This window comes from Syngnathus acus, chromosome 2 (genome assembly GCF_901709675.1).
Source record: "Syngnathus acus chromosome 2, fSynAcu1.2, whole genome shotgun sequence".
In the NCBI taxonomy this organism is placed as follows: domain Eukaryota; kingdom Metazoa; phylum Chordata; class Actinopteri; order Syngnathiformes; family Syngnathidae; genus Syngnathus; species Syngnathus acus.
Window position 1 is genome coordinate 9,570,133 of NC_051088.1, and position 27,886 is coordinate 9,598,018.

The 27,886-nt window shown below is 41.6% G+C and overlaps 1 protein-coding gene across 8 annotated transcripts in view; it reads right to left on the bottom strand.

Annotated features, from left to right (window-relative positions):
* Nucleotides 1–27,886, bottom strand: part of agrn (agrin) — a 182,676-nt gene that overhangs the window by 99,729 nt on the left and 55,061 nt on the right. For 6 of the 8 annotated variants that reach the window (XM_037240168.1, XM_037240142.1, XM_037240125.1 and 3 more), the window contains exon 3: nucleotides 22,800–22,838. In XM_037240168.1, the coding sequence (XP_037096063.1) occupies nucleotides 22,800–22,838 (39 nt within the window). Of the gene's footprint in view, nucleotides 1–22,799; nucleotides 22,839–25,076; nucleotides 26,982–27,886 lie in introns of those variants that run through there. The other 2 variants (XM_037240163.1, XM_037240179.1) reach the window with 2 other exon arrangements.

The following is a 27,886-nucleotide window of genomic DNA, read 5'->3' on the forward strand; positions in this document are numbered from 1 at the left end:
TGGTCAAGTGCTAGGTATCGTGTTCCTTCTACCTTGTAATGGTTGCACATGCACAGGCAGGCAAAAACGCACAAATTCAAATCATCAAAATACATGTAAAGTTGACAGTGTGAGCTGTGCTTGGATTTTAAACATGTTTAGTGAGCGTGTGTGTGTCTGCTGCAAAGAATGTTGACTGGACGGTGCTGCTAGGTTTACACTTTGATCACTATTAATTAATAATACAAACTGCTGCCATTTCCAGTGTGAATACAAGCTTTGCAATTCTGTGTCTAAAGGTCTTACAGAGTGAAAATGAGTGTGCACATGCTTGTTTGCTCTTCCATGCACTCACAGAGTGTAAGGTAATCTCCCTTGAGCCCTGCAGCATTACAAGCTTCACTTCCATGCTGCTATTTTTTTTTTCTTTTCTATTGGAGGCTAAGGAAAAAATCCCATTGCAGAGAAAGACATGTTCAGGTTGTACTTGTTAGAGGAAACATCTTTTACAGGTAGCGCTTCATCCATGTTGGGGCTCGTCCATTAAATATGATGCTTCGACGGCGCCTTAAGTAACGACAGAATAACTCATGAAAGGGAAAGGGTGGGACTGTTGTGTTTGACACACGACACACAAGTTACTTTAACGTCATAGCTATAGCCACTGCTGATTCAGTATGTTCCTCATTTCCCCACTCAAATGGCTTCACACAATATTGATGTAAAAGCTCGGCCCATAAATATCTTAATGTACATGGGGCATGCTGGGTATTTAAAAAATTCCATATTTTTTGATGGACTTCAAACTGAATCGGAAAAGCATTAGAGAAGACCAAAAGGAAACAAGTGAAGATGGTCATGAATAATTAAAAGTCATGAACTGACGCAGAACGAGAGCCAAATATCTAAGAAGCACATGGGCAGCCAAGGCACAAATGTGTCAAATCACCCGTTGGTGTGAAGTCCCAGATTTGATCAGTGACACAAACACCAGCTAACAACCTGGAATGAAAGTGGTAGGTGCTTCAGAGGGAGACACGGCTCAGTGACATCAAAGTGACATCGCATCAAAGTTGAATAAGTGTAAATTCATTACACTCCAGCACTCCTGAGGGACATCTTCCACTCACTGCCCAATAAATGGAGACGCTCTTTTTTTCCCCAGCTGATGCTAAGTAATACAAGGGGACTCTTTTAATGCTTCTCTGTCTTGGGCCCTTCTATTTATAAGCAGTGCGCCTATTAGTGGCGGTGCTTGAAAACTTGAGGCAGTGAGGGGAAAGATTGTCATGACAACGGGCGCTGATGCAATTAGAGCGGCTTGCATCATACAGTAAGGGAGTCAGAACTTTCCATCGTGCACACAGGTGGCTCAGATCACAAAACCAGCAGTCAAGTTCAACTCCCTCTGCATCTTCAAGGCGATGCGCACGGTTCATTTGCAACCATAGTCAAATCTCGTCTTGATAAATTGCTTTGGCTCACTTCTTGGGTGTAAAGTTATTCAAAATGTATTTTATTTATTTGTTTTATTTAAATTTAATAAAGGTTTTAAGAGCTAATCCAGGAATGGAGGTTCTAAAATTAATTGAAAGCGATACCTTTACCCCTGCATACTTTTTCACTATTCATAACAGGGCTCGGCATTCATAATGGTTCCACTTAAACAATTTCAAACTGCGTACCTGACTACAACACCCTCTCTCACACATGAGCCATCTGTTTCTCACTCAGCTCATGTGCAGGATGAACACATTAGCCAAACAATAGACCTTATATTGAGCACGCATAGGCTAGAGCAGGCCACTGCAGTTAGTTGGGCAATTTAGGAAAATGAGAAGTAATTTTGGAGACGGCGGAGACTGAAGAGAGGACATTAACTTCATTAGCGGAATGAAGACAATACTATATGCTGGAAATATGGCTGACAAAAAGCGTGTCCCTTGTTGGCGTAAACTTTGAAAAGCAGATTGTTGCTGATGTTCACTGTATACATTGCTGCATCAAAACCAATAGGTCGTTTCTAGAATACATATTCTGCTGGTTAGGATATTGTGTGTCTTTTAAAACAAACCTAGATCTGTCATTCCCCCATGCTGACGTTGTTTTCTATTGTTACTTCTGCTCTGGGATCAGTCATTGCTATTTGTAGACTCCCTTGGCTAATGCTTCTTGGTTTCTTTTAATTATGTCCCACTGGCATGGAGTGCAGCTGAACACGGCAGACAAAGAAGCAAGACACATATGAAAATCTGTGGTGCATAATTATGTGTAAAGCCAAACACATGACACGAAATATTGACATTATAGCTATACCTAGGATTGAGTGCTTTGGATTCTAAACACGTTATAATCCCTCTTGAGTCGCCCCCCCCTTTGACACTGGATAAGAATTTGAGCGCCTTCCATTGCATCAGTTATACAGTGCAATTGTGACATGCAGTTAGCCAGCTAGGATTTGGAAGGATTCACACATAGAGTTGATTTCACTTCTGTCGAAAGTTTATTCCATGTGCATGTGCCCTGCAGCATAAAAACGACTGGTAAATGCCGCTTGAGCCAAAACTTAAGACGACATTGCCTCTAGAGCAGTGGTTCTTAACCTTGTTGGAGATACCGAACCCCACCAGTTTCCTATATGCGCATTCACCGAACCCCTCTTTAGTGAAAAATACAATTATTTTTTTCTAATTCAAGACATAAATGTTTTTACTGGTGCACAAAATAGGCCGTGCATGGACATCACCTTGTTGAATGAACGAAACCAACATGAACTCACATAAACTCACAACAAATGACATACCTGCAAATCAATGTGACTTCTGCTGTTGCCTTTGCGAGACCAGTTCAGATATGCGTCATCATGAATTTACACGACAGTCAGGTGTGTTCGGACCTCCGCAGTGGAGGCTCTGCAGAACCCCTGAGACCGACTCACCGAACCCCTCGGGTTCGATCGAACCCAGGTTAAGAACCACTGCTCTAAAGCTATTCAAGGTTTTGTAATGGAGCCAGCTTGCTGAATTTCATTTCTATTTCCTGACACATAAATTGTTTTCAAATCAAACGTCAACAGACATCTTGAAATGGATTCTTCCTCAAATAAATGAGAGAAATAATTCATAGCCTAGCAGTGGCACCCTGCAGAAATCAGGAGGAATACAAGTTACATAAGCAAAAGTCCAGCAGCTACATCGATCGCTCCTCTCATTTATTGTTCTTTTAGTCTTGGAAGCAAGCAGATGATTCAGAAATCAACTGTGAAATATGACAGTTGTTGAGAGCAAAGAACATCTGCCTACTCATCCTTGTGATGGAAGGGGGAAAAAATGTTTGATGGGTATGACAATTTTTATGTCGACAGTGAGCAACAGTGAATGACAACTGCTTAAAGTCATAGCAATCTTGTCCACGAGAACAGTGTGTCTGTCCTTTGCTTAATAAATCCTCGAGTACGACACTGAATTAGATCATCACTATGATTTACATTATATACTGACATATACAATATTACAATACTTGACCTGTATGAGTCATCTGTTTAACTGGAATAATAAACATACGGTATTCGTACCCTTACTCGTGCTCGGGAATATGATCTGATGAGAATGGAACAGAATCAGCTGGAAATAAAACTGTATTGTCTGCCTGCTCGACAGTGTCTTTTTTTGTTCAGGTTATCAATAATGCAGCCATGAATGACAGAGCCCGATTCTGTCACCTCCTATCTCCTGCCCCAACTCAGCAGCAGTTACCCACAGAACTGATTTCTACGGGTGTGCAATATGCATGAAGGAAGCAGCCAGCATTGCTGCCGGCACACTGTTGGCTTCAATTATTCAGCCAAGCCCGTATTATGAGGAGAAAGAGTCCCGCTTTGTTCACATCACTGAGTGTGACATCACTTCACAAAGACCTCTGATGCACTTTCGCGAGAAAATATTTCTCTCTCGCCTTGGGTTTTATATTTGTTTACTCTTTACGATTACGAGCAGGCATTGTGAGAAACGTCTTTTAATGCGCAACGACACTCTGAGACATGCAGCGAAAAGACGCAAAGATAATGATGCAGAGGACATACTGACAAGACCAAAATTCCAGAAACAAACCAACTTTGGAACTCTGTAACTTGGAGACTGTGGCTGCATGGTATGAACTACTTTTTAAATATTCAAACAACTTTGAGTCAAGCTTTGGAAGAGTTCCCTCAAGTGACTCTTGTCCAGTTGACGCTTGGCAGAGGGAAGCCATGCCATCAAAACAGAACTGTCCTTGAAAAAAGGAGTTGGACAGAAATGTAGCCCCGCAAGCCGGCTCCCGTATTCGGGCACTCTTTGTATATTATTTCTTTCTTTATTTCCCTGGAATTTTGGAGGAAGCCCAAATCAATAGCAGATGGCAGCAGGATGCATCTCACAGGCAACCCGGGGAGGGCTTGGATGGCGAGCCAGGAAGCGTCCGTGTTCCGAGATGAGAGAGGCAAGCCTCCTCCATATGGTCCTCACCGACATGCCTCAGCACAACAAAGTGCACACGGACTCATTAACACAGGGTAGCTGGGAGAGGAATGGGTCTAACTTGTGCATTAGTGCCACCATATGGGAAAAGAGGACAGGGCTCTCCTTCTGATGGCTTTATTGCGAGGTAAAGTTGAGATCCTGCAGGTAATCTTGCACAAAAAGGTTCCACCAGCTGACGCAAGGTAAAACCTCGCAGATGTCCAAACACTGTCTTTGGGCAAATAAGTGTGCCACAAGCGATGTGCCAATTGTCATTACTCAATTTGACTTAATTGCTCTTGAAATTATTATACCTGTACTATAAATAATGTATTTGTTGATAGCCACAATTCTTGGAGCATGTATAAAAGAGCCACTATCCTACGCCTGCCGGCTATGAAACTTTTACAATAGAAAAGCACACTGACCAAATGAATCAAAGAAAGCTACTTGGGAGTAAGCAGGACTAAATATGGACACATAAAGCTCCTTTGGTTTGTATCGAGCCTCCATCTAGGAGGATGTGACGAAAACGATTGTTAGGACCATCAGCCCGGTCTGGATGACCTGTGGCTGGCCTAGTTGTGGAGGCACCTCCAATGAGTGCCATAATTCACCTCCCCTCTGTGCACCTCCTCATTCAATTGCTTTGGGTCTCTGATCAATAGCCACAGCCAGTGTGGCTACAAATCACTTCATTTTGTTCGCCTCCTCCCGTTCTCTTTCACCAGCTTCTCTGCAGGGAAAATAAAACGAGCGACCAGGGGATCGTAGATGTGGAAAATTGACCTCTTCTTTAAAACCAGTTCAACTAAAGATCTCCAAAGAGGCCAATAGGGAGTATTTGAAGTGATTTTCATAGGAGCAAAGCCTCATTGTCACTGTTTGCAAAGTTTTATCTTCGACTCTCTCTCTATTAATAGCCCTGAAAGTTGAATGTAGCATATAATTGCATTCCCCTAAAATCAAAATGCGACATCGCCTGCATATCCATCACATTGAACATATTCTCCCAGGTACCTTGAGGGCCTTCAGCTCACTTCATTTTCACAATCACATACATTTGGAGAGGTTGGGTAACCGTAAGGGAAAGAGAATGGGTGTGGATTTAAATTTATTGGCAGTAGACGGCACACGCACTGCTGGCTTTAACCGTGTTATTGGAGTGATGTGAGACGCCACAAGCAGCCACTACCGAATTACATACTCACCTCTCCCCACAACTGCTCTGTCCACACCTCTATCATTGTTGTCACCCACTCTCTCTCTTGCAGAGGCCGTGCCCGCACTCCAGGTCCGCGAGGAGGAAGTGCGCCAGATGTTCCGGAGACAAAAGACCAGGAAGGCACCGGGCCCAGACGGCGTGTCACCTTCCTGCTTGAAAGTCTGCGCTGAACAGCTGGCGCCCACCTTTGCACGGATCTTCAACCGTTCTCTGGAGCTGTGTGAGGTGCCCTCGTGCTTCAAGAGCTCCACCATCGTTCCAGTGGCCAAGAAGCCCGCCATCACAGGTTTGAATGACTATAGACCCGTCGCACTGACATCTGTGGTCATGAAATCTTTCGAGAGGTTAGTGCTGAACCACCTGAAGGAGGTCACGGGCCCCCTGCTTGACCCCCTCCAGTTTGCCTACCGGGCAAACAGGTCAGTGGATGATGCGGTCAACATGGGACTGCACTACATCCTGCACCACCTGGACACTCCAGGAACGTACGCCAGGATCCTGTTCGTGGACTTCAGCTCGGCGTTCAACACCATCGCTCCTGACATCCTCCAACAGAAGCTCATCCAGCTTGCGGTGCCTGCCCCCACCTGTCAGTGGATCACCAGCTTCCTGACCAACAGGAGACAGCGTGTGAGGCTGGGGGGCATCACATCTGACACCCGGACCACCAATACTGGAGCCCCTCAGGGGTGCGTCCTCTCCCCACTGCTCTTCTCTCTCTACACCAACGATTTCTCCTCAGATGACTCTCCTGTGAAGCTCCTGAAGTATGCAGACGACACCACTCTCATCGGACTGATCCAGGACGGTGATGAGACTGCGTACAGACAGGAGGTGGAGCGGCTGGTCCACTGGTGCAACCAAAACCATCTGGAGCTGAACCCGCTCAAGACCGTGGAGATGACAGTGGATTTCAGGCGAGACCCTTCACCACTTTTACCCCTCACTATCCGCAGTAATACTATTCTCTCCACAGACACCTTCAAGTTCCTGGGAACCACAATCTCTCGGGACCTGAAATGGACCGGCCACATAGACTCTGTCCGGAAGAAGGCCCAGCAGAGGCTGTACTTCCTGAGACAGCTCAAGAAGTTCAACCTGCCGCGAGAGCTTCTGAAGACCTTCTACACTGCCATCATCCAGTCTGTCCTCTGCACCTCCATCACTGTCTGGTTTGGATCAGCCTCCAAACAAGACAAGCACAGACTGCAACGGACAATCAGGACTGCAGAAAAGATCATTGGAATCAACCTCCCTTCTATCCAAGACTTGTACCTGTCCAGGACCAGGAAACGTGCAAGGAACATCTCTACAGACCCTTCTCACCCAGGTTGCAGTCTGTTTGAACTACTCCCCTCCGGACGGCGTTATAGAGCTCGGTACGCCAAAACCAGCAGACACCGAGACAGCTTCTTCCCCCAGGCTGTTGCTCTGATGAACTCACACCACTCATAGAGTCTCAGAGGCATTACTGTGCAATAACATCCTGCTCTTCACACCTTTTGAATTTGTCTACACTGTTTTTGCCATTATTCACATGTCCTGAGTGTTGTTAGTCACCTATATGTTGAACAGAGGGTGTGTTTTACCGAAGTCAAATTCCTTGTTTGGCACGCTCAAACATGGCGAATAAAAACTCTTGAATCTTGAATCTTGAATTGAGGATGACACAAAAGTAAAACATGCTTTTGTGCTTTTCTTTAGCATGCTTGTTGTTCTTTTCTCTGTGAGAAGGGAAAATGAAAAAAAAATAAAACGATACAACTTGGGTTAGCGTTTAGTTTGGCGCTGAATGGGAGAGTGCTTAGCACCATGACTCAGATCATTTGTCTTCATTTCCTCTATTATGAGCACTTAGCTCATCCTGACCCACAGCATTATGCCACCGCTAAGTTAACAGCTGTGTGCGGGCAGCTGCACTTTCACTCGTGCACACACACACTTGCAAGAATTTACAACATGAGCAATCAGATTCAACAAATAGGTAACTAATCACAATGTGAGCCTTGGGTCATCCTTCGCTCGGTACTGTATATTGGTGTAACACATCAGAGTGGATCGCTGACTTATAACCAGGACAGCTCCACTCGCAGGCGACAGCATTAACCATGTAATGAGATTCAACCGAGGAGAAAACTTATGTCAAAACAAAGTTAATAATGCAGCATTTTCACACACTGTCAGAAAGTTATGAAGTCAATTAAATCTTTATATATTGTTTGGACGTCCATGGTGTACAGATGCATTGTATTGTACTGAATATACACAACCAACCATTAACGATACAGCTTGTCATCATTAGACTGTTGGATAACTGAGGCCAAACCCAAATAAATAAATACAAATAAAATAAATAAATAAATAAATAAATAAATAAATAAATCTAGCCCTGTTTTTCAGATCCAGATTATGAAATAATGATCATCCCCCCCTTATATTGAAGCTACAACTAATACGTTTCAGCTAAATCCAACAAATACATAAGGCGCAAAAGCAGTCCTTGTCTGTTTTGTTCCTACCATAAAAAGCACTACTAACAGTACAATATTAAACACTACAAGCAGCTATTTTCAACTCATTTCTCTTTGCTTAACCTCCCGCTAAAACTGCTCCTTTCACCAAGCCCTTCTGGAAATCATAAAAAAATAAGAGACAAAGTGCTCTTTACTCGCGCACAGAAACTCATTTTCAACAGTGCCAATCAGAAAAGATTGTCTTTCACAAGTGCCATTCTGTTACCCTGGGCAACAAGCTCTATTTTTTTTTTTTTTTTTTTTTGCAAGCATAGGCATTAGGCACTGCCATTTGTCTTTGAATGTGCCTCAGTCTGTGGTTGTGCTTGTTAATTATCCACTCCCAATATGTCCCCCATACTAAGGAATGCCTCAACACATGGCTCTTCTTCTGTTTTAAAATAATTCAACAAACAGATTCTCCATCAGAGCTTTTAAGTCTCAGGACATCAGTGGATAAAGCAAATTGATTTTGTCCACTTTTTCTTATGACATTTTGACCAATACTGATGTTATATACAAACTGACATCCATAAATATTTAGGCTTTTGTCTAGCAATTATAATATTAAAATTATCTAGATTATTTATTTATATTTGCTATGTCCATTGAAAATGTTCTAATCATTCTAAAATCTTGTAGACACACGGTATATATTAAGTAGATAAAGTTTTGTACACCTGCTTTCTGTGCAATTCTGCTAACATACTGTGCATGACCTACTTGGCATAAGCAAAAGTTGCTTTAAATTTTAACTTCCCGGTCCATTAAAATGTACAAATAAACATAGCAGCGTGAAATAGAGACTGGCTCATTTAGCGGGTGCCTCCGTTTTTGCTTCAGAGCTTATCTATCACACCTTACGTTGAGCAATTTATATGGAAAATACTTTTAACGTGCAGCAAAGTAGCACATCGCCTGCAAACGAGACATCCGTTTCAAATACATGTCAGCAATGTTTCATCTATTAGAGGCTTTTTGGCTGAGTGATTCTGCAACCTCCCGATGTTTAACATATGGCGCTGCAGATAAATGTTGCTCATTGTCTCTCCGGCACCACGCTCACTCTCTATAGCTGCATAAAGGCAATTTTGTAGAAAAGGAAGGAAGTCATTTTTCGATTATCACGGACTATATGCACTCACGATCCTTAGCACCAATGACACATCCTTGAGGCTGATTACAACGCTGCATCCTCTCAACACTCCAAGAGGGATCATGTCAGGCTGAATTTGTTCACCTGTAGCTTCAACAGATATAGAGAGAGGCCTCGTGAGACATTTTGTACTCTGCCTAAACTTTACCGTGCAAGATCTAATTCCAAAGCTCACGTTTTGTTTGGGAATCCTAAAAACGTAACGCCACCCCTACCTCTGCGTGAACCTTTTGTTTCTTTCATACATACACAGCTGCCAGCACCTCTTAAGCTTCACCTTCCGAGTTCAAACGGTGAGCATAGCCGACTTGTTTTGTTTTGAATAGAGCAAGCTAAATGGATGTGGCACACAACAAACGGCACTTATGAAAGTGGGCAAGCTGAGAGCTGCAACATCTCGACAGGGACAATGTGCTTGTGGTACTCAACAAGAATACAAATGCACTGTTGTTTTGTCGTCCACTTTTCATAAATCAAAGTAAAAGGCACACTATAAGTTTCTTTCAAATCACCATAGTAATGAGTGCTATAGTAATTAGCAATTCATTGATAAATGCTTTTTTAGGTTTACAATGTTTAAGGTATTTTATCTAATGTTTATCAAATATAAGAAAAACCTGAAAACTCTGGGTGAACTTATGTGAAAACAAAACTCGAGAGTTTGGACGGCCATCATACTCATCTCATGAGAAGTCAGCTTACAGCAATGGGTGCTAAGTGAAAGCGTGAGTGGAAAAAAAGAGAAATAAGTGCAGGATGTTTTTAGAAATGATCTTGCTCTATCAAATCTGACTGCAGTATCACCATACATAACACACACATGGACTTATATTTGATTTCGTATTGCGTTATACTTTAAAGGGTCATGAACTTATTTTCACATAATTAAGCATGTGTGCAGTACATCTGAGGCCTGACCCGTAACACCTTTTTCATTCACTTTAGGTGAACTTATTTGGACACTTTTATGACTACTAAGAATACATGAAATGAAATAAGAATGAAAACATTTTCTATTTCTTTCTATGTGCAAACTTGTTTTAAAACTGAGGTTATAGTGTATAACCCAAAAATATATTCTATATAAAGACCAAGGACATACACACTTGTTTTGCAAAACAGTTTTGATCTGATTAAAAATAGGTAATTTTATATTCTGAGTGGACCTATTTCATCTGGTCATGATGCTGCCTCCAAAAAGCCCTTGGAGGTAAAATAAGAGGGCAGCAATAAGTGGTTTACTGATGCTTGTGTGTTGAGTGTTTGTCATCGGACAGCTCAGCAGAGTGGCCTTGAAACAACGATTGTATCAGATTTGCTTTCTATTTAATGGAGTGCCAGAATGCATTAAGTAGAATGATTTATGTACTAAATATAGGCCAATTCATACGGTCAAATGTGTGGACTGTGGTTGTATGAATGTCTGTGTCGTAAAGAAATGAGCGCTAGTAAAAGCCTACACTACATAAATCAAATAATCCATTATTTCAGCAAACTAGTCATCCATCCACCCAAAGTCATGAATCCATCACATCAGTTCTGTCCATCATATCCATTAAATCCATCTTGTTATTTAATGTTACACATACAATCATCCAGCCATCATGCTTCCATCTATCCAATGATTGTGGGATTTCTGCAGTGATGCCGGCCAGTGGTGGAGGACCCAAGTATGGGGGAACAGAGAGGCAAAGCAGGATGAACCTCAAAAAAGGATTTATGGTCACAAAAAAAAACCAAAAGGCAAAAAGGGTCCAAGGACAACTCAAAATACTAAATTACTGAAGTCTAAGAAATCAAAACTCAATGTATGAAGGAAACACAAGAGAACAAAAACACTCACCACTAAAAGGATTCATGGTAACTGATGGCATCAACAATAAACTGATAAAAGACTGAAAGTAACCAGGGAACTAATGTTGCATTAGAGGCGGGTGGAAACACGGACATTTATGATTTCTGACGAGAAAAAGTGCACTAGAATGCCCAGTGTGTGTGTGTGTGTCTGGGTATAATAGCGGCAGGGCCAATGGAAAGGGCATCATGAATAGTGCATTAGGACGGGTGGGGTCAGACTCTTCAATGTCCGTAACAGAGATGATCTCCAGCTGGTTTGGGGGCGGGGGTTTGATTAGTCAGACATTGTGTGTCCATGTGTGTGTGTGTGAGTGTGTGTCTTTTTCTAAGAGCGACTCTTCCATATTCATGTTTCACCTATAACTGGAGTATTGACTGTCACATGAGGCCATTTACATCCTGGAAATTGGACTGGATATTATAGGAGGTGACACCGGAGGTGGGGGTCCGACCTTTGAACCTTTCCTTGTGTGTGAGAATCAGTATAGAGGTTTTGTTCAATTTGTTTGAGTGTAAATTGAGGCTTCGCTCAATAACATGAACGCTGACAAAGAATGTTTTAATAACGCCCTCCTGGATCGCATTTCAATCTTCAGTCCACTGATGAATGGACCAATGGATACATATCACACGCTTTTGTCCGTCTGCTCTATATATTTCTTTTGTAATATTATTGTGCCACACACTGAATAGTATTTAATAACAGTCCAGGCAGGTAGGTAAACAGCTTCGACCGATCTGTTCCTTCACTGAAATGAGACCAATCTGAAGCGGGTCAGGGTTGATGCCTTAGTCAGTAATGGGGAAAAAATACTTTCATGCAATAATTTCAAAATTACCAAATGCAGCTCAGGCTGTTTCTATTGAGTGAATGCTGTGGAACAAGCAATTGCTTTTTTTATCGACATTTATGAAATGATTATGGATGGCAACCCTGAAGCATCGTTGCTCACCTCTAAACATGCACAATCAGAATGTCGCAGAAGCATCAACCTCAGAAACGTGACCTCATCCAGATCCTCACCAAGTTCTCTACAAAGTTTCACAAAAATATTGGTTCATTTGTTCTCGTATGCTTAACGTCAAATATAGCTTAACATTTTGTATGCAACGATACTCTCTCATGCATAAACACACCCAAGGAGTTCTATCTTCACTTTTCTTTAACACCTCAGTGTTTTATTATTAATCTTTACACAAATTCTCTCTGCACTCAGAACCCCTCCAGTTTCCATATCCAAACACACACACGCGCGCAATCACACACTCACTCTGGCTTCAATAATTGATACATTTTCCAGCTCTCTCACTAAAAATAGCCTGATCATCTTTGCTTTATTCAGGATGCTTTTCTCTCCAAATTCAAACTGCACAGGCTGAAATAATGCATAACCACATAGAGCAACAACACAACACACAATAATTCTTGCTGTGGTGGTGTGAGAGATACAAGTCCCGAGGACAGGAATACTAATAACAAAACGTTTCCCAAGCACACCGATCTCCTGTTGAGCCCTCAGGCAGGAGCACAAGAACGCAGCAACCCACCCAAACACTCACAAGCAGCCAATCAGAGGCAATTTTGGCTTATGCAACGCACGGGCAATCCTTCATAATCCATCACTATCCTTGAGTCTGTCCATCGAGGTTTCATAATTATTGGCAAAAAGACGGACTTGCATGTACAAAACACCAAGATGTATCCAGAATTTGTATTCAGCCGCTTCAGCTCAGGGGCCATGCTGAAAATCATTTGGGAATATTTTAGAGGACGCGCTTTTGTTTTCTAATTAGTGAAGGTGAGAGGTACTCTGTTCATAGCTGTTTGTTGGTTTTCTTAGTTAGTGAACAAGATCATGCCAAAAATATTAAAAAGGACAATTTATGCAAAATTTTGTGATGGAGTTGAACACATTCCACGAGACCTTTCAATTTGTGTCCAAATGTATGTAAAAGTCCAAATAAAATAATACATTTTAAGGAGCAATGGAATAGTTTCCACTCCTCTAAACACCATAGTTACGAGTTTCATTCATCTTTAACCAAGGGCATCCTCCATGACCAAATAATAATACCAGCATAACATTGCCGGTGTCTGTACACGGCTACTAATATAGCAACATTGACCTCTATTTATTTTAGAATGAATCATTGCTTTGTAGCTTAATGAAAAGTTGACTTGCCAATGGCACATTCAATTGTTCATGTCAGGTCCAAATGAGCTCATTATAGGTTAAGAAGTCATATTCAGAGTACTGATAAAATGGTGTTGAATTGACTCGAATTTATTTCATCATGAGGTTGCACAAGTTTTTTTTCATCTGGATCGGACATGTTTTTTTTTTTTTTTATGTAGACTATGAAACAGCTATATTCAACATGTTTTCTTCAGTGTGACTTCAACTTGAGGCATGCCTCATGACTCCACCACGTGATTTGTTTCAGCTAATCAGCAAAAATAGTAAGTGCATGGCCATAGTGTAATTGTGATTATTATTATTATAACTAAGTAGTAGTAGTGTTATTTAGAATGGTAGCAACAGCAGTAGCGGCAATTTAAAAGTTAATTGAAGAAAAAGCAAAAAGTATCGTACCATCATACAAAAAACATGCTGTGTTGTGTAAAAAAATGAAATGCTCAAAAGACAGTGAGGTCAGTTATTAAGAATTTCAACTTGCAGAGGGAATCTATCTAAAGTGCACTGCATTGTGCCAATCTGTGAATCCTTCCAAATCATTTTTATCTTCCCCAGTCTGTGCTCTTATCTCCAATGCGACCCATATTCATCCGATCGGATCTCAACTCTTTTCCATGCATTGCCACTTTCCCCAACAAATGTATCCTGCATGAGGTAACGCACAGTGCTTACAGTTAAATATATCTTGGAAAATAAACTCCTCTTCTCTTTTCTTCTGTCTGATGTGCACTTGGATGTAAACGTTCTCTTGAATGCAGAAACGTACTTGAATCTCCTCTCATGGACCTAATAGGCTGCATGTCGTCTTGCCAAGTGTCTCCCCTGACTTCTCTCCTGGCTCATTAAAACTCAACAGGCTAAAGCATTTCCTTAAAGAAAAAAAGAAAACAGTGGCATTCTGACAATGGCTCTGACCCTTCCCATTGTGTCTTTTCACCATTTAGTAGATGGAGGAAATTTATAAAAAAATCAAGGACCTCTGGCCACGTCCAAAATATTGAGTATTAATCAGTTGTTTGTTTGTTTGAAAGGGGCAAATAATAAATTAATAAGTGTTTCCTTATTGAATGACATATATATATGGGGTCAAATTCATTTTAAATTATTTAATTTACTTTAATTGAAATGAATTAATTTACTTTCAGATCACCGAGTGTCTCATTTTCTATCGGTCTGTGCAAGAATCGTGCTGATTCGAAATGACTACTGGTGCTTGAGGCAACGAGAGCAAAGGGTAGATCAGTATAAATTTTTCCTATTTGTATAGTGAACAAGTGAATAAATTTGCAGCTGCCATGGTCTTCGACTTGGGACCAGTATTGCTTGTGGGGTTGTAGAAAGATTAACTAAGTAGCATTTGTGGCATGTAGATATTTGCGCTTCTGTGTAGAAATATTGTGCATAGTAAGGGCTGAACAATTAATCAAATTCAAATCAACATGGGAAGGTAGTAGAATGCAATTTTCAAATCGCAAAGGATGCAGAAAAAAAGTAGGTTTTATTTTTTATACACGCTTCATAGCTACGTGTATGTATATTTTATGTATTTATTAGGGTAACTGGATAAGTTCCAAATTATTCCATCCTAGGGAATAGTTGCTTTACCAGGCATTTATGTCTCAGCAAAGACTTGCAGAAATATGCGAAATGCCATTTTTTCGCATTACATTTTCAAGCACCCAGCTACCCTAGCTGATTTAACCCAGATGTATTCAATTAATATCAAATCATTGCACTTATAACTTGCAATCAAATCCTCATCACATCAGAAACCGACCAGTAAAAGTGGGAGAAAAAAAAAGCATGCGATGATTAAAATGAAATGTGGAAAAACTCAAAGTTTAACCGTCAAAATAAGAAACTTGTTATTGCAGTTACGGCAATGTGGTGACAGGAAGCAGCTGTGGCAAAATTGGAGTCTCCTGACACCAGTGGCTAATGTCACAGCTAATAAATCACAAGTGGAAGCACTCGCACTCATATTCTGCGAGTGCGTGCGTGCGTGCATGCGTGTATCAGCTGTCCAGGAAGTTGGAGCAACATAGTAATCTGGAAACGCCACCTGGTCAAACGCAGACCTCCGCCTCGGCTGGTCCAGCAATATTAAGACTACAAATGCATCTGATTCTGAACTGGGGGTCACCATGGTGACAACAGAGATGCTGTGCTTTCTTATGACTAGCCCGGGCAGCATCAACACCATGCCTAAGATGTTATTCCGCTGTCAAGTTTTTACTCACTGTATCTTTAAAGTCTATTTATAGTATTTGTCTGCTTTAAGGTAGTAGTGGCGCGCCACCAAAGATGTGCTCAGTCTTTATAACGAGCTTGGGCCAAATATCCATTTTCAGTAAATGGAGCTGCTTGCTCTTTGAAAGGGCACTAACTCCTAATTATCAAGACAGAGGGAGGAGGCTGAAACTGTAAGAGTTTAGCACTACCACCGCGCATGCCTGTTCACTTACTAGAGTGAGGGAGCTTTTTATTTCGCATGACTTGTGTTTACACCTGTCACATTATGACCATGAGCAGCTAACTCTTCATGGAGTAAAGCACAGTTTACTGTAAATGAGTCTGTTGGTCTTAGAGCTATTTGTCAGAGAGTGTACATTGCAGCTCCATCAGTGGCAATGCTTTTATTATGTTTGGAGTGACTGCGGCTGCTTTTCCAATAATACTGGAGAAAGATTGCTGACATGGACTTCTGTTCCTTCTTCATTTTTTGGAACATTGGCAACCACTTTGTGCAAAATGTGCACTACAGTATTACAAATATCTCAGCCTATCTCTGCACATTCAGCGTCATCTAACCAATTCCGTTTCAAAAAACAAACCGCATGATATGTGTGACACTCATGGAAAAGCAGGCATGCGTCCATTTGAGTATAAAGGTAACATCATTTTTGAGCACAGGTTTGTAACACACATTAAGGCTCCATGAGTTACGTGCATGTTGCGTAAACAAGCTATGAAAGGCGTTTTAGGCAAGGACAGGCTGGTAAACAACATAATGTGTCTGAATCATCCACTCTGCTTCTGGCTGGCTGTCACGTGGCAGTAAACAATATGTCTTATTGCGTAGATAGCAAATACATTGTTTGTTGCTGTACACTCGAATATAAAAAAAACAAAAAAAATCTGGTCGAAACATTACCATAATAGCAATTTAGCACCCTACTTTCTTGGACTTCCTCTTGCTTTTTACTGTCATAAATATTATTTGAGAGGGCAACAAGCAGCATATAGCAGCGTATGTGTGTGTGTGTGTGTTTGTGTTGTGGACGGGTTGAAAAGAAATGGTGTCACTTGCACTTGTTGTTGTATTATAATGGTGTGAGGCAGAACACAAATTGGTTGTCATGTCCGCCTCCATGAAGGTAATGCAGTGGATCACACAAAAGGTAAGAAAATGCTCACTGCGTCGCAAGCACATCATTCATTCATTCATTCGTTCATTCATTAATTCATTCATTTGTTTATGAGCTGAATAAAACAAAACTCATATTCTCATATACAAGAAGTCAAATAAATGTGCATGGCAAATAATCATCAAGTACACTAGCAAATAACAATATCAGAGTAAGTTTATATACTGCTCAAAAAAGTTGTGGGAAGGTGAAAACTTATTAAAAACCATCCCATCTCGCATTTATAATAAAAATTATAAATTTTATTTACAAGAGGCCTTTCAAGGCACTCAAGGTCGCCGTACAGACATAAAATAGCATAAAAAATGACCGGAAATGTATAAGACAAAGTTTCGCTTCCCTGATGGTAAAGTTACATTTATAAAAAGTCCTAATAATTTAAATAACAGATAGTAACCAGATTAGGAAATCTGAAATATATTACCGTAACGATCTAAATGATAGTTTGCATAATTCAGAGTACAGTAGACTCTGACAGAGCTGTGTCTTCATTGCAACCCAAGCTTGCAAGGCCCAAACATACTACAAGGCATTGTGTGTATGTGTGTGTGTGTGTGTGTGAGTGTGTGTGCATGCGTGCATGTGTGTTTTCCCCACCACTACTCTAATCACTTAAATAATTTCACACGGCCTCATTATGGAAGACAACGAATGTGATGGAGGGCTCAGTTAACAACAGGAAATCAGAGTACGATATTGTTCAGCAACACGTTGACATGGCAAGACATTTCGTTCAACCTAATTATCATATCTAAGCCTGATTAACATATTAACGATGACATTTTTCACTATGATTATCTTTCAGTGCGTGCCAGTGTGCGCGTGAGTGTGCTTTTTTTCTTTTTACCACCTCTGTCAACACCGCCCAACAATTTCATTAGCGCCAACACTACCTGAACACTTCTGATTTTAATATAATGAACTAATTATGATTATTAAGGAAGATCGTAAGACAAGGAGTCGACATAATATACGTCAAGGTGAAAAGGGTACGATCACCACCATTGAGAGAGGGAGAAATAATGATCCCACTCGTATTACTTGAATGTTATTCCATCTTTTTTTGCCTTCTTTAGCATGATTGGTATACTGACTTGGAGCATCTGGAAAAATTTGGAGTTTAAATGTGATTGGTTCATTTTACTAAGAGAGTAAGCACACATTATCTCACTTGTTTCTATTTTTAATGCAAACAAATTAATGACATTTTGATTTGATTTTGGTGTTTTTATTAGTTTCATTTTTTAAATATTTATCACTTTGGGTACATTTACACTTTTCAATTAGACCAAAGGTACGCTGATCTGTACAATGTCCAGAATCCTAAAATGAGCCACATGAATACTTGCTGGAATAAATTCTATGCCATAATAGCCTACTAGGTCGTGTAAAAATGTTATATTGGGCAAGCCGGTGAGTTTTTCATTTCTTACTGCACTTGCAGCAGTATTTTGGCAGTGGATCTTTGTGAAACTAAGGAGAAGGGAGGAAGAATGCATTCAAAACATTTGTGTTCCTGTGGTGATATGAGATTAATTCATTTGCAACTGACCACTCTTTCTCCTCTGGTGGGTAAACCTCAAACATGACGCACGTGATGGGGTCATGAAATGAAACAGAGCACCCCGACCAAGAGTTTTGTGTACTTTCGAAGGGCATTCAACTTTGTGTTGCTGGCGTCAAGGCCTCCACCGGGGTTCGGACGTGCAAACACTTCTGTGTACTTGGATTTCTGGGCAGGCAACTTGAACAGCATGGATTTGCCAACTTAATGTGAGACCTTCTCAGCCAGTAAACCCACCCCGCCTCTGAGATGCAGAAGATATTTTGTCTCTGTTGCGAGAAATCTATGATGTGAAAAGATTTAATTAAGATAGGCTGAGGAGTCAAAATTAATTCCGCTCCTCTGTGAATCAGGCGTATTGCGAAGAACATAGGAGAGACTCGAGCAGATTAAATTGCATATTTATGTATGTGTGTGTTCAAATGTACCCTCCCCCCCCATCCTTGGTTTCTAATGATGGAAAGTGTTTTGGTTCCTGTATTATCCCCGAGCTGACAAAAGCTTATATTCATTTGGAGAAGGTGCTGTGTCCAAAGTGTAAGCAAGCATGAAGCCACTTTTTTTGCAGGTGTCCCACTGCCTTTGATCAAATGTAATATCAGTCCTGCAGGGTGTACTTTGTCTGTCAGTGAGGAGTAACCTCTGGAGAACTAGAGAAGACAACAAAATTGGCTGCTGTCAGGAGAGCTGTGTGCAAAAGATTGCAGCCATTTTGTCAGACCAAAATATTTGTCATCTGAGAAATCAAAGAGTGATCGACTGAAATCGCTTGTAAATTGTAATCTGAACATGATCGTAATTGATGGATGGACGGATGGATGGATGGATGGATGGATGGATGGATGGATGGATGGATGGATGGATGGATGGATGGATGGATGGATGGATGGATGGATGGATGGATGGATGGATGGATGGATGGGTGGGTGGATGGATTGCTTTTTTTAATCTCTATTTTTTATGACCAGCAATGTGTCTAATCAAAATAAAGTTGGGGAAAAAAGACAAATCCAGGTTCGACATCAAAACATGCGGCTTGGAAGGAAAACACGCGAAAGCAGTGGTTCTTAACCTGGGTTCGATCGAAGGTTCGGTCAGTCGGTCTCAGGGGTTCGGCAGAGCCTCCACTGCGGAGGTCCGAACACACCTGAGTGTCGTGTAAATTCGTGATGACGCATATCTGAACTGGTCTCGCAAAGGCAACCGCAGAAGTCACACTGGTTTGCAGGTATGTCATTTGCTGTGAGTTCATGTGAGTTCATGTTGGTTTCGTTCATTGAACAAGGTGATGTCCATGAACGGCTCAGTTTGTGCACCAGTAAAAAACATTTATGTCTTGAATTTGAAAACAAATATTTTATTTTTCACTAAAGAGGGGTTCGGTGAATGCGCATATGAAACTGGTGGGGTTCGGTACCTCCAACAAGGTTAAGAACCACTGCGCTAAAGGAATGAGAACAAATCTTTGCAGAAGACAACAAACACTGGAGCTCTTCTCCACAGAACCACTTGCACCAAAATTAAGAAGTTAGCTCATTTGTTGTCCTCCATAAAGAATTTCCCAAAGTACACTTGTAAGACCCCTAACTGCCTATTAGCAGAGCTTTCTAGCCTTTGCCAAACATCCAACAACTGTCTTATCATTAAAACACAACCGGCAGTAAAGAACGTGGCTGAGCTGAGCTGATTAAATGCTGTTTTGTGACTTTTATCATTGTTGGGACTGGTGATTATAGGTCATTCATCTGGCAAGGAGGGGGACTACACATTCATCTGTGGGATGAGCTTGGGTAATTTGTCCCCCAAGACCCAGGATTCTCTCGCTTTAATTTGCAAGAGAATTCCTTTACAATCTGTGAGCCGAAAAGTACGTCTCATCAACGGCACTTCCGAGGCAAACTGGGCTGTTAAAAAATGCACGCTCCTCTGTATCCTTGTCTGTGATTTCATGTAATTAAGAACCAAGGGGTGGAGTGTCCTTGACGCCGAGGACAGATTCTGTGGAAGCCCTGGTTGTGCTCTTTGGGCCAGATTTGACTAATGCCATAGTTATATTCGCTCTTGGATGCTGGGGAGCATCTTCTAAATCACCCCTCCACAACTACTAAACCTCCAAATAGTGGCCAGTTCTTCTATTGAGGCAGACTGTAATTGTCTCACTAATCTCCCCGGCGTTAAATGACCCGCAGAAACAGCGTCCCACCGGACGGGCTTAATCCACTGATTGGAGACTGGCCTTTTTGTTTTCCTTGGGATATTAAAAAAACATAGGAGGCTGATGGAAAGCCTACATAACTATTGGAAAGGTAATTAAGAGCGAGCAGCAGTTTTTAAACGCTTGACTTGTGCAGAAACAAACTGTGCCCCAAGACACGGAAAATACATGGCGAGTCTTGGGCTCAGTCCATCAGCAGGATTTTATTTCTGTTGTGCAAGTAAAATTAGATCAGTACGTGGCAGACTTCCCAACAGGGAATCACATTCTGTCACGATATTTGCTTTTCAAATGTGTGTTACAGTTTGCCATTTGTCAAGTTCATTCAGTTTATATTATTAAAATGTAAATACATGACTGCTCTAAATTGTAGTGCTTGCACTAAGGTCTCAGATGCTTATTGGTTGGCCAACTTCCCAATAAGCAGATGGAGGCTGAAGGGAAAGTCAAGAAATGATCAATTAATCCCCTTTCAACAATCTCTCCAGACAGTGAGCAGCCTATTAGCGCTAAAAGGACAACTACCCGCTGATGGACAGTTGACTAAAATCACTCAAATAAATTGGCCTATGTGAGGCAGAATGGAGCACTTGCACCAACAAGGTTTAAGTTCAAGACTCGATTAAATCATGGTTTGACTTTAATCCTGTTGCACTACAACTTTCAACTCCAGTTCAAACTGTGACTGAGTATTCATTTTATAATGACGCCTTGTGCATTTCAACTTTAACGATGGCAGCATTTTTGTTTAGATGTATAGAGCAAAACTTCTCAAAGAAAATTGCTAGACAGGCTAAATACTCCTGAATTTTATGATGGAGCTAAACCGCAAGACTGGATTAACTGTCATACATGGCAGTGACAGGTTGAAAATGGTTTTAAGCTTTTCCAGCAAGCTTTAATTGAGCAACATCATGTTTATTTTTCACTTTGGTCAAAATGTTCTAACTTCCAGTTGGCACTTACTGCCAAACAAAATCTTTCTTTTACACCATGTTTTTGTTTGCTTGTCTTCTATTTGCTCAATTGATTTGGTCAACAAGTTGTCAAAGAAGGGCAAGTTTAAACTTCTCTGCTGAGCCATTATAACATAGTTGATCGAGGTATCAAGTAACTTTAGGTTAATGTTTTTTGCTAGCGAAGGCCACATCTCACTGAGTGACAAAGTTCTGTATGTGTCTGCATGTGGCAAACACCGCCCTACCGTCAGGGCTCTCCAAATTTGACGTGTCTGGAAAACATCTTTGCAACCATGAATGAACTCTGACAAAAAAAAAAAACATTCACTACCTGAGCACACAATATCCTCAATTATCCCTATAAATTAGTTTGAATTAATCGAAACCATGTTTTATTATTTTTAATGGCAATACTGAGCTCTGCTTGATTTTAAACTTAGATTATTTAATTTGAAACTTTCTTTTACTAACCTCTAATTCAAGCTAATTTTAAAATTAAATTAAACCGAGTTGATGCAACCTAGCCTTAGTGTATCAAAGTAGAGATTCAGCTGCCTCAACTGTCTGGATGGAATCATTCTACTCGTTGGCCCTTTAGGCAGCCAGCTTTGGTGCCTACCAATGAACAGGATGATCCATTACCTTAAGAGCTCGCAAAAGCCCAGCCCAAGGCTTTGAAAAACTACATAGCTAAAATCTATCAAGCACTATCGCACTGTGCAACAGCTGATAAATATTCATGCTGAGCTTCGAAACAGAAATGTGTTAAGAAACTACAAGAAACATTTAATGAAACATGTGGATAATTTGGTCCTGAAAGTCCAATTTGCAAAACAGAGCCAATCAGTTGAAGCAATCACCATGCCAACTCATTGTCAGAAAACGTGACGTGATGGGATTCAAGATTAATCTGCAAATTAAAATTCACAAATGAATATTTATCTGAGGTACATTCAGGGACATCAAGGAAAATGTCCATAGGTCATTTCCATTTTCTCCACACATTTACATGTCCTGTGAATATATTTAACATACATCTCCATGAAATGGCAACGTCAAGAAAAAGACAAGCACTGAAGACATTGAAGGTTCACATCAGGTAATGAACTATAGTCAATGTAGTGATGTCATCAATTTTCTGTGCTCTAGTTAACTGCAGTATCCCTAAAACAAAAGCAGTCAATAATCAAAGCACAGAAGACTTACCATCAGGAGGCTGAGCCGGTGTAAAGTGAGGAGGCTTGTCTGAAAGACATAAGAGCAAAATAAAAATAAGTTTGTGAAACCCTGCAGCAAATAAAGACACATTTTGTCAACAAATGTCATGTATAGTACTGACTTGACAGTTATGCAATATAACAGAGGCAATATGTTTTCATACCATATGCAATAGGGAACACATCATCATAACTTTGTCGCTTCAATCAAAACTCAAACTGTTTATTGGAATCACCTAATTACAGAATTAGGAGAGAGGAGAGCAAATTTTGTGTCACACGTGAACTTTCATACCCTTAAAAACCCACATACAACTGCGACCCATGTTGTATCCATTACAAAAAGTTCACAAATAAGGAGCCCATCTGAAATACTTTTGATTCACACTTGTACTGTGCAACCAATAAATTGAGATGTCCCCCAACTTGTACATTTCAGACTTCAACAGGAAGAATATCTGGAATCAATATGCCTCTACAGCTAGAAAATATTTCAGAGTACAGACTTGACACAAGATCAGCATAACTTCAAGGATTTTTAACAACTAGCAAAGGTTTTATGTTGATGAGAGTTTGATGCAAAAAAAAAACCATGAATACTAAATCCATTATTTTCTGTAGATTTGTGGAGGAATGTGAATCAATCTTTGGTCACCAGAATGAATTAGGTTCAACCTTGGAGGCACAATGGTTCAAAGGCAAAAATCCTGATGCCAACACAGCACGGCCCTTCCTCAATGATGCATGGATCTCAGAGCAGCAGCTAGCTGGAGTGCAGAACTTCACACTCAAATGTCAGTCTCACTAAACAGAGCCCCCTGATGGTCCGAGCTGCTGTTGCAGCGCATTTCACACCTTGAAACCACTCTGCATGACTCTGCACTGCGAGGGATAGTGAGAGCGATAAAGCACATCAATTAAAGCACCAACTTTTATGCCAGAATACGCAAGTCTTTCCCGAGATTTCCAAGAATCCCAACACGCAACCGACTTTTAAATCGAGACTGACAGAGAATTGCTTGTCAACAGCTGGGGTCTTGAGGGGAAGAAAGAGAGCGGGAACAAGAGGAGAGTGGAAAGATGAGGCCGGGGCTTCAAGTGAATAATGAAGTGTCTGCTGAAGCCGTGTCCCAGTCACTCATGACGGGAGCCTATTTTCATCGGGAAGACGCTTTCTACAGACAAGGCTGTGAAATAATTTAAAGGGCATATCTCAAGGGTCTGGTTAAAAGTCTTGGGACACACCTCTTTATTAAGTAAATACAAAGAACATCCCTTGAAGAGACGCACTCCGTATTCACTTCATCATTCTTTTCTACCAGGGTTTTAAGTGTTTGTCAGTTGCACGGATACTCCCGAAATCACATGACCATAGAAAATACAAGACACACAAACACTGAGAATGAAAGGTGACATACGGTAAGAAGCGAGCGATGGCGAGGAGAAACAATTCTTTCCATTTTCATGCGCATGATAAGGTCTTTTGAAAATCATATTAGTCCCCCCTCATCCCATCTCAGTTTCTTGACACAGTGGCTGCCTGTGTGAATGTCACCACATGAACATCATTCAGCCAATATCTTTAGAGAATCAATAAGTGTCTCTGTGTGACATTTAGCTGTGTGTCGGAAGATGTATTTTTGTGTATGTCACTTTCCCCTTTTATCTATATGTAGTCAAACACCTTCACAGTGTTTGTGTGCGTGCGTACGTGCGTGCGTGAGTATCTGCGCGTACATGTGTGTGTGTGTGTGTGTATGTATGTATGGGAACATACAACAGGAAGGAGTACAACAATCGTTATTCTTGGATCACATGTTCATCCATCTCTCCAGTCCACTTTTTCACATCCTTTGAAAAGTGCCGTTTGGCCAACATTGTGTGCCATTCTGTCTGCCTTGAAATGATGTTAGAAATGATCCTCCTTATCCCATTTTATTTGCCCACCCCCACAAAAACGCAACATGAGAAGCAAAAGCAAGTAAGGATTAAACAGCATAGAAGCAAACTCAAGAGTGACACAGCCAACTGCTTTTTTGACTGTGGACTTTTTCCAAACACGGAGAAATTGTACGAAAACATTATGTGATAATTGCAAATTGGACACGCCCCTTTTCTGCAACAAGGATTACAAAACTGAACTGCCCGGTAAGTACGTTTTTTTATCCTGCTTTTAAGATGCAACAGGTCCGGTGCATTTAGCCCGCTGACATGGACAAAATCACAACAATTAGGTGAATGCGGGATTCAGAAGTTATAAACCTACAGTTGTTGAGAAAGAGGAGCACGGCAAAGCCCAGCGTCGACGTGGCCAGCAGGATCAGGCAGATGTTGCAGGGGATCATAAAGTAGCGCACCACCAGAGACACTTTGTGCTGGTACCTCCGCTCCCGCTCCGGCGGCGTTGGAGAAGGATAATGGCACCCGGCCATGGTCCACTCCATCGACCCCCTTCCGTCCAGGGCGGCCGAGGAGATAACGGGGCGAGGAGGGCGTCGAGAGGCGCCCAAAGACCCGTTGGAGAAAATGATGGCGGTTGGGTAAACGACACCCAATGAAGAAAAAACAAAACAAAAAAAGCAACTGTAATGGTCCGGATTTTCAGGTGCGTTTCCAGATGTAGACTGTGATGGGAACACGCCGATTGTTTCCTGCTGAGAAGGGTTGCTGCAAACTTTCAGCCGTATCCAAGCAATGCATTTTTAAATACAATAACATCCACGTGGTGGGGAGAAGGCTGGACAGAGGGGGACTTGCTAGAGTCGGCCCACCACCTGTCCATACTACCCTCTTACTACCTACATCCTGTCGTGGGCCCCTTGGGGAAACTCCGAATGGTCTTTTCAGAATGGAATATATGAGTGGCGGCAATGTGTTAATACTTACTGTGAATCTAAAAGTATAAGTAGGTGGTAATAATATGTGTACGAGTGTTGCACTGCTATGCTTCCGAGTTATCGGGGAAAAACTGCAGTTTAAAAAAGTAATATATCCATGAGAAACTTCAATTCCAACAGGAATCCTCTTCTGTCCTTAAAGTGACCCTGATTGCTGATTCGTCAGGTGATGAGGGGATTCCCTCTTCCTAAAAGCCCTCTTCCCCCAAGTCAAATGTCCTTAGAAACCATGCCAAGGTCTGGTGCTCGCCAGCAAGGTGTCAAGCATCTTATTCCAAGCTCTCCACGGAACCTCGGCGCTCGCTGCTCTCATGAACAACAATTTGCTCCTCTAACGCCACACAGCTGTTTCTTTGTATTCCGCGGACAAGCTGGTCACACTGGAGAGCTATACAAGTGTGCCACATGAGAACCTGACACCGGCACTGGAGTATGTCTGCTGCAGCAGATTAGCAGCTGGATGCCTTAAAAAAATGAGCACATGCTCTTGGGTTTGTTATTCTTCCTCTCGTACACCTCACGCCTTATGAAGTGTTAGAAAGCCAGAAAAGTTGAGGATTGCAATCCACGCAAGCTGTCAGAGTGGTTCCGTGAGGATGAGAAACACGAGATTAACGCTTTGAAGAAAACAACTCAAAGAGGGTGAAAAATGAAGTGTAGCCAGAGGTGGAGATTTGTGGTGCTCTCCTGGAGCATATTACCACCAGAATTGAAAATCCCAATAGCGAAAATGAGAAGAAAGATCTCTCACTGCACCCTGATCCGATTTATCGTTATGTTCCGTTACGGGGTCCGTGCAGGAAACAACTTCTTCACTCTCTGCCAGCTTTCACCAGTTTATTGTCAGCTTTTCTTTACGCTTCCCTGAGCATCCATTCCTTTGGATTGCCTTGGTCCGTGCTCGGTGTCTTGGCCACGTGGATTTATGTGTCCTTGACGTGGACCCTCGCAGCGGTCAGCAACCAAAGCGACAAAGCAGTCTCCGTGTATTCAAAGCACGCTTAATCCCCCGGCAGCAGGTAGTGGTCCCAGTGTCAACACCCTCAGCCGGCTGGGGCAGCCGCGAGTGAGCCGCTCAGCCAAGTCAGCGCACAGATGTGGCAATAGAGAGAGCGCCAGTGAGAGATTGGGGGTGGGAAGTAAACGATAGGGCAGGATGAGTGTTGCCCAAAAGCAAAAAGAAGCTCCTTACACTTTGGAATATTTTTTTTCCCCCCCAAGAAAAATAACAGCAGTGTGTTGCTTGTTTCCCAAGCACGCTCCTCTTGAGCGCGCCAGCCCTGAGCTGGCAAAATGAATGAGTGCGAAGAGAGAGAGAGTAAGACAGAGCGAGAGAGAGAGAGAGAGAGGGAGAGAGAGCGAGAGAGAGAGAGAGATGGGGGGCGTTGGACGAGAGGCTGTCTTAACAAAAGGGAGAAGGGAGGAGGGGTCGGGAATCGAACGAGCAAGAATAAAGGCTTTGCAGAATTGTGCTGTCGTCCTCCAGGAGGGGAGGGTGACAACAGTGTAGCGGCTAAACAAAAGCTTCGAGGTCTTGGGAGATGTCAGCCAACCCCATTTGTTTTGGGTGTAATCAAAAGAATCTCTTGTACAAAAGTGTTTTTACAAACCATTAGAGAGGGGGTCTCCAACAGATTTTGATTAGCTCACTGACGGGTTAAAGCATCTGAGCATGAAGTCTCTCTTTTATATAAACATTCAACCCAGCAACCTTTTTGCAATGACAGAATAGCACTGAAATCTTTGCATATGTTATAATGTCACTGCTAACCAAATTTATCAGACCATTTGCCATGATAAAGAAAATTAAGATACCATCACGGAACATCTAATTTGAAAGTATAGTATCAATATCAGGACAATATCAGCCTTGTTTCAAAGAATCAGGTACTCATGGAGGCTACTGATACCAACCACCGATGCCTAGTGCAAAACAATGGCATTCCATAAGTCCCATTCACTACTAACAGGCTCAATACAGCTGTTATTTAACACACCAACAAATAAAAAGCATCAGGAAAAAAAAGAAGGGTATTTTTCAAGATAGAAAACATATTAGTGGTATTGGTCTGAAAAAGTTTGATCAAACACCAATGCATAGTACCGTATGCACATCAAATGAAAGAAAATAAGTCTGAGAAATACCATGTATGCGACAAATTGAATTTGTAAGAGAAAA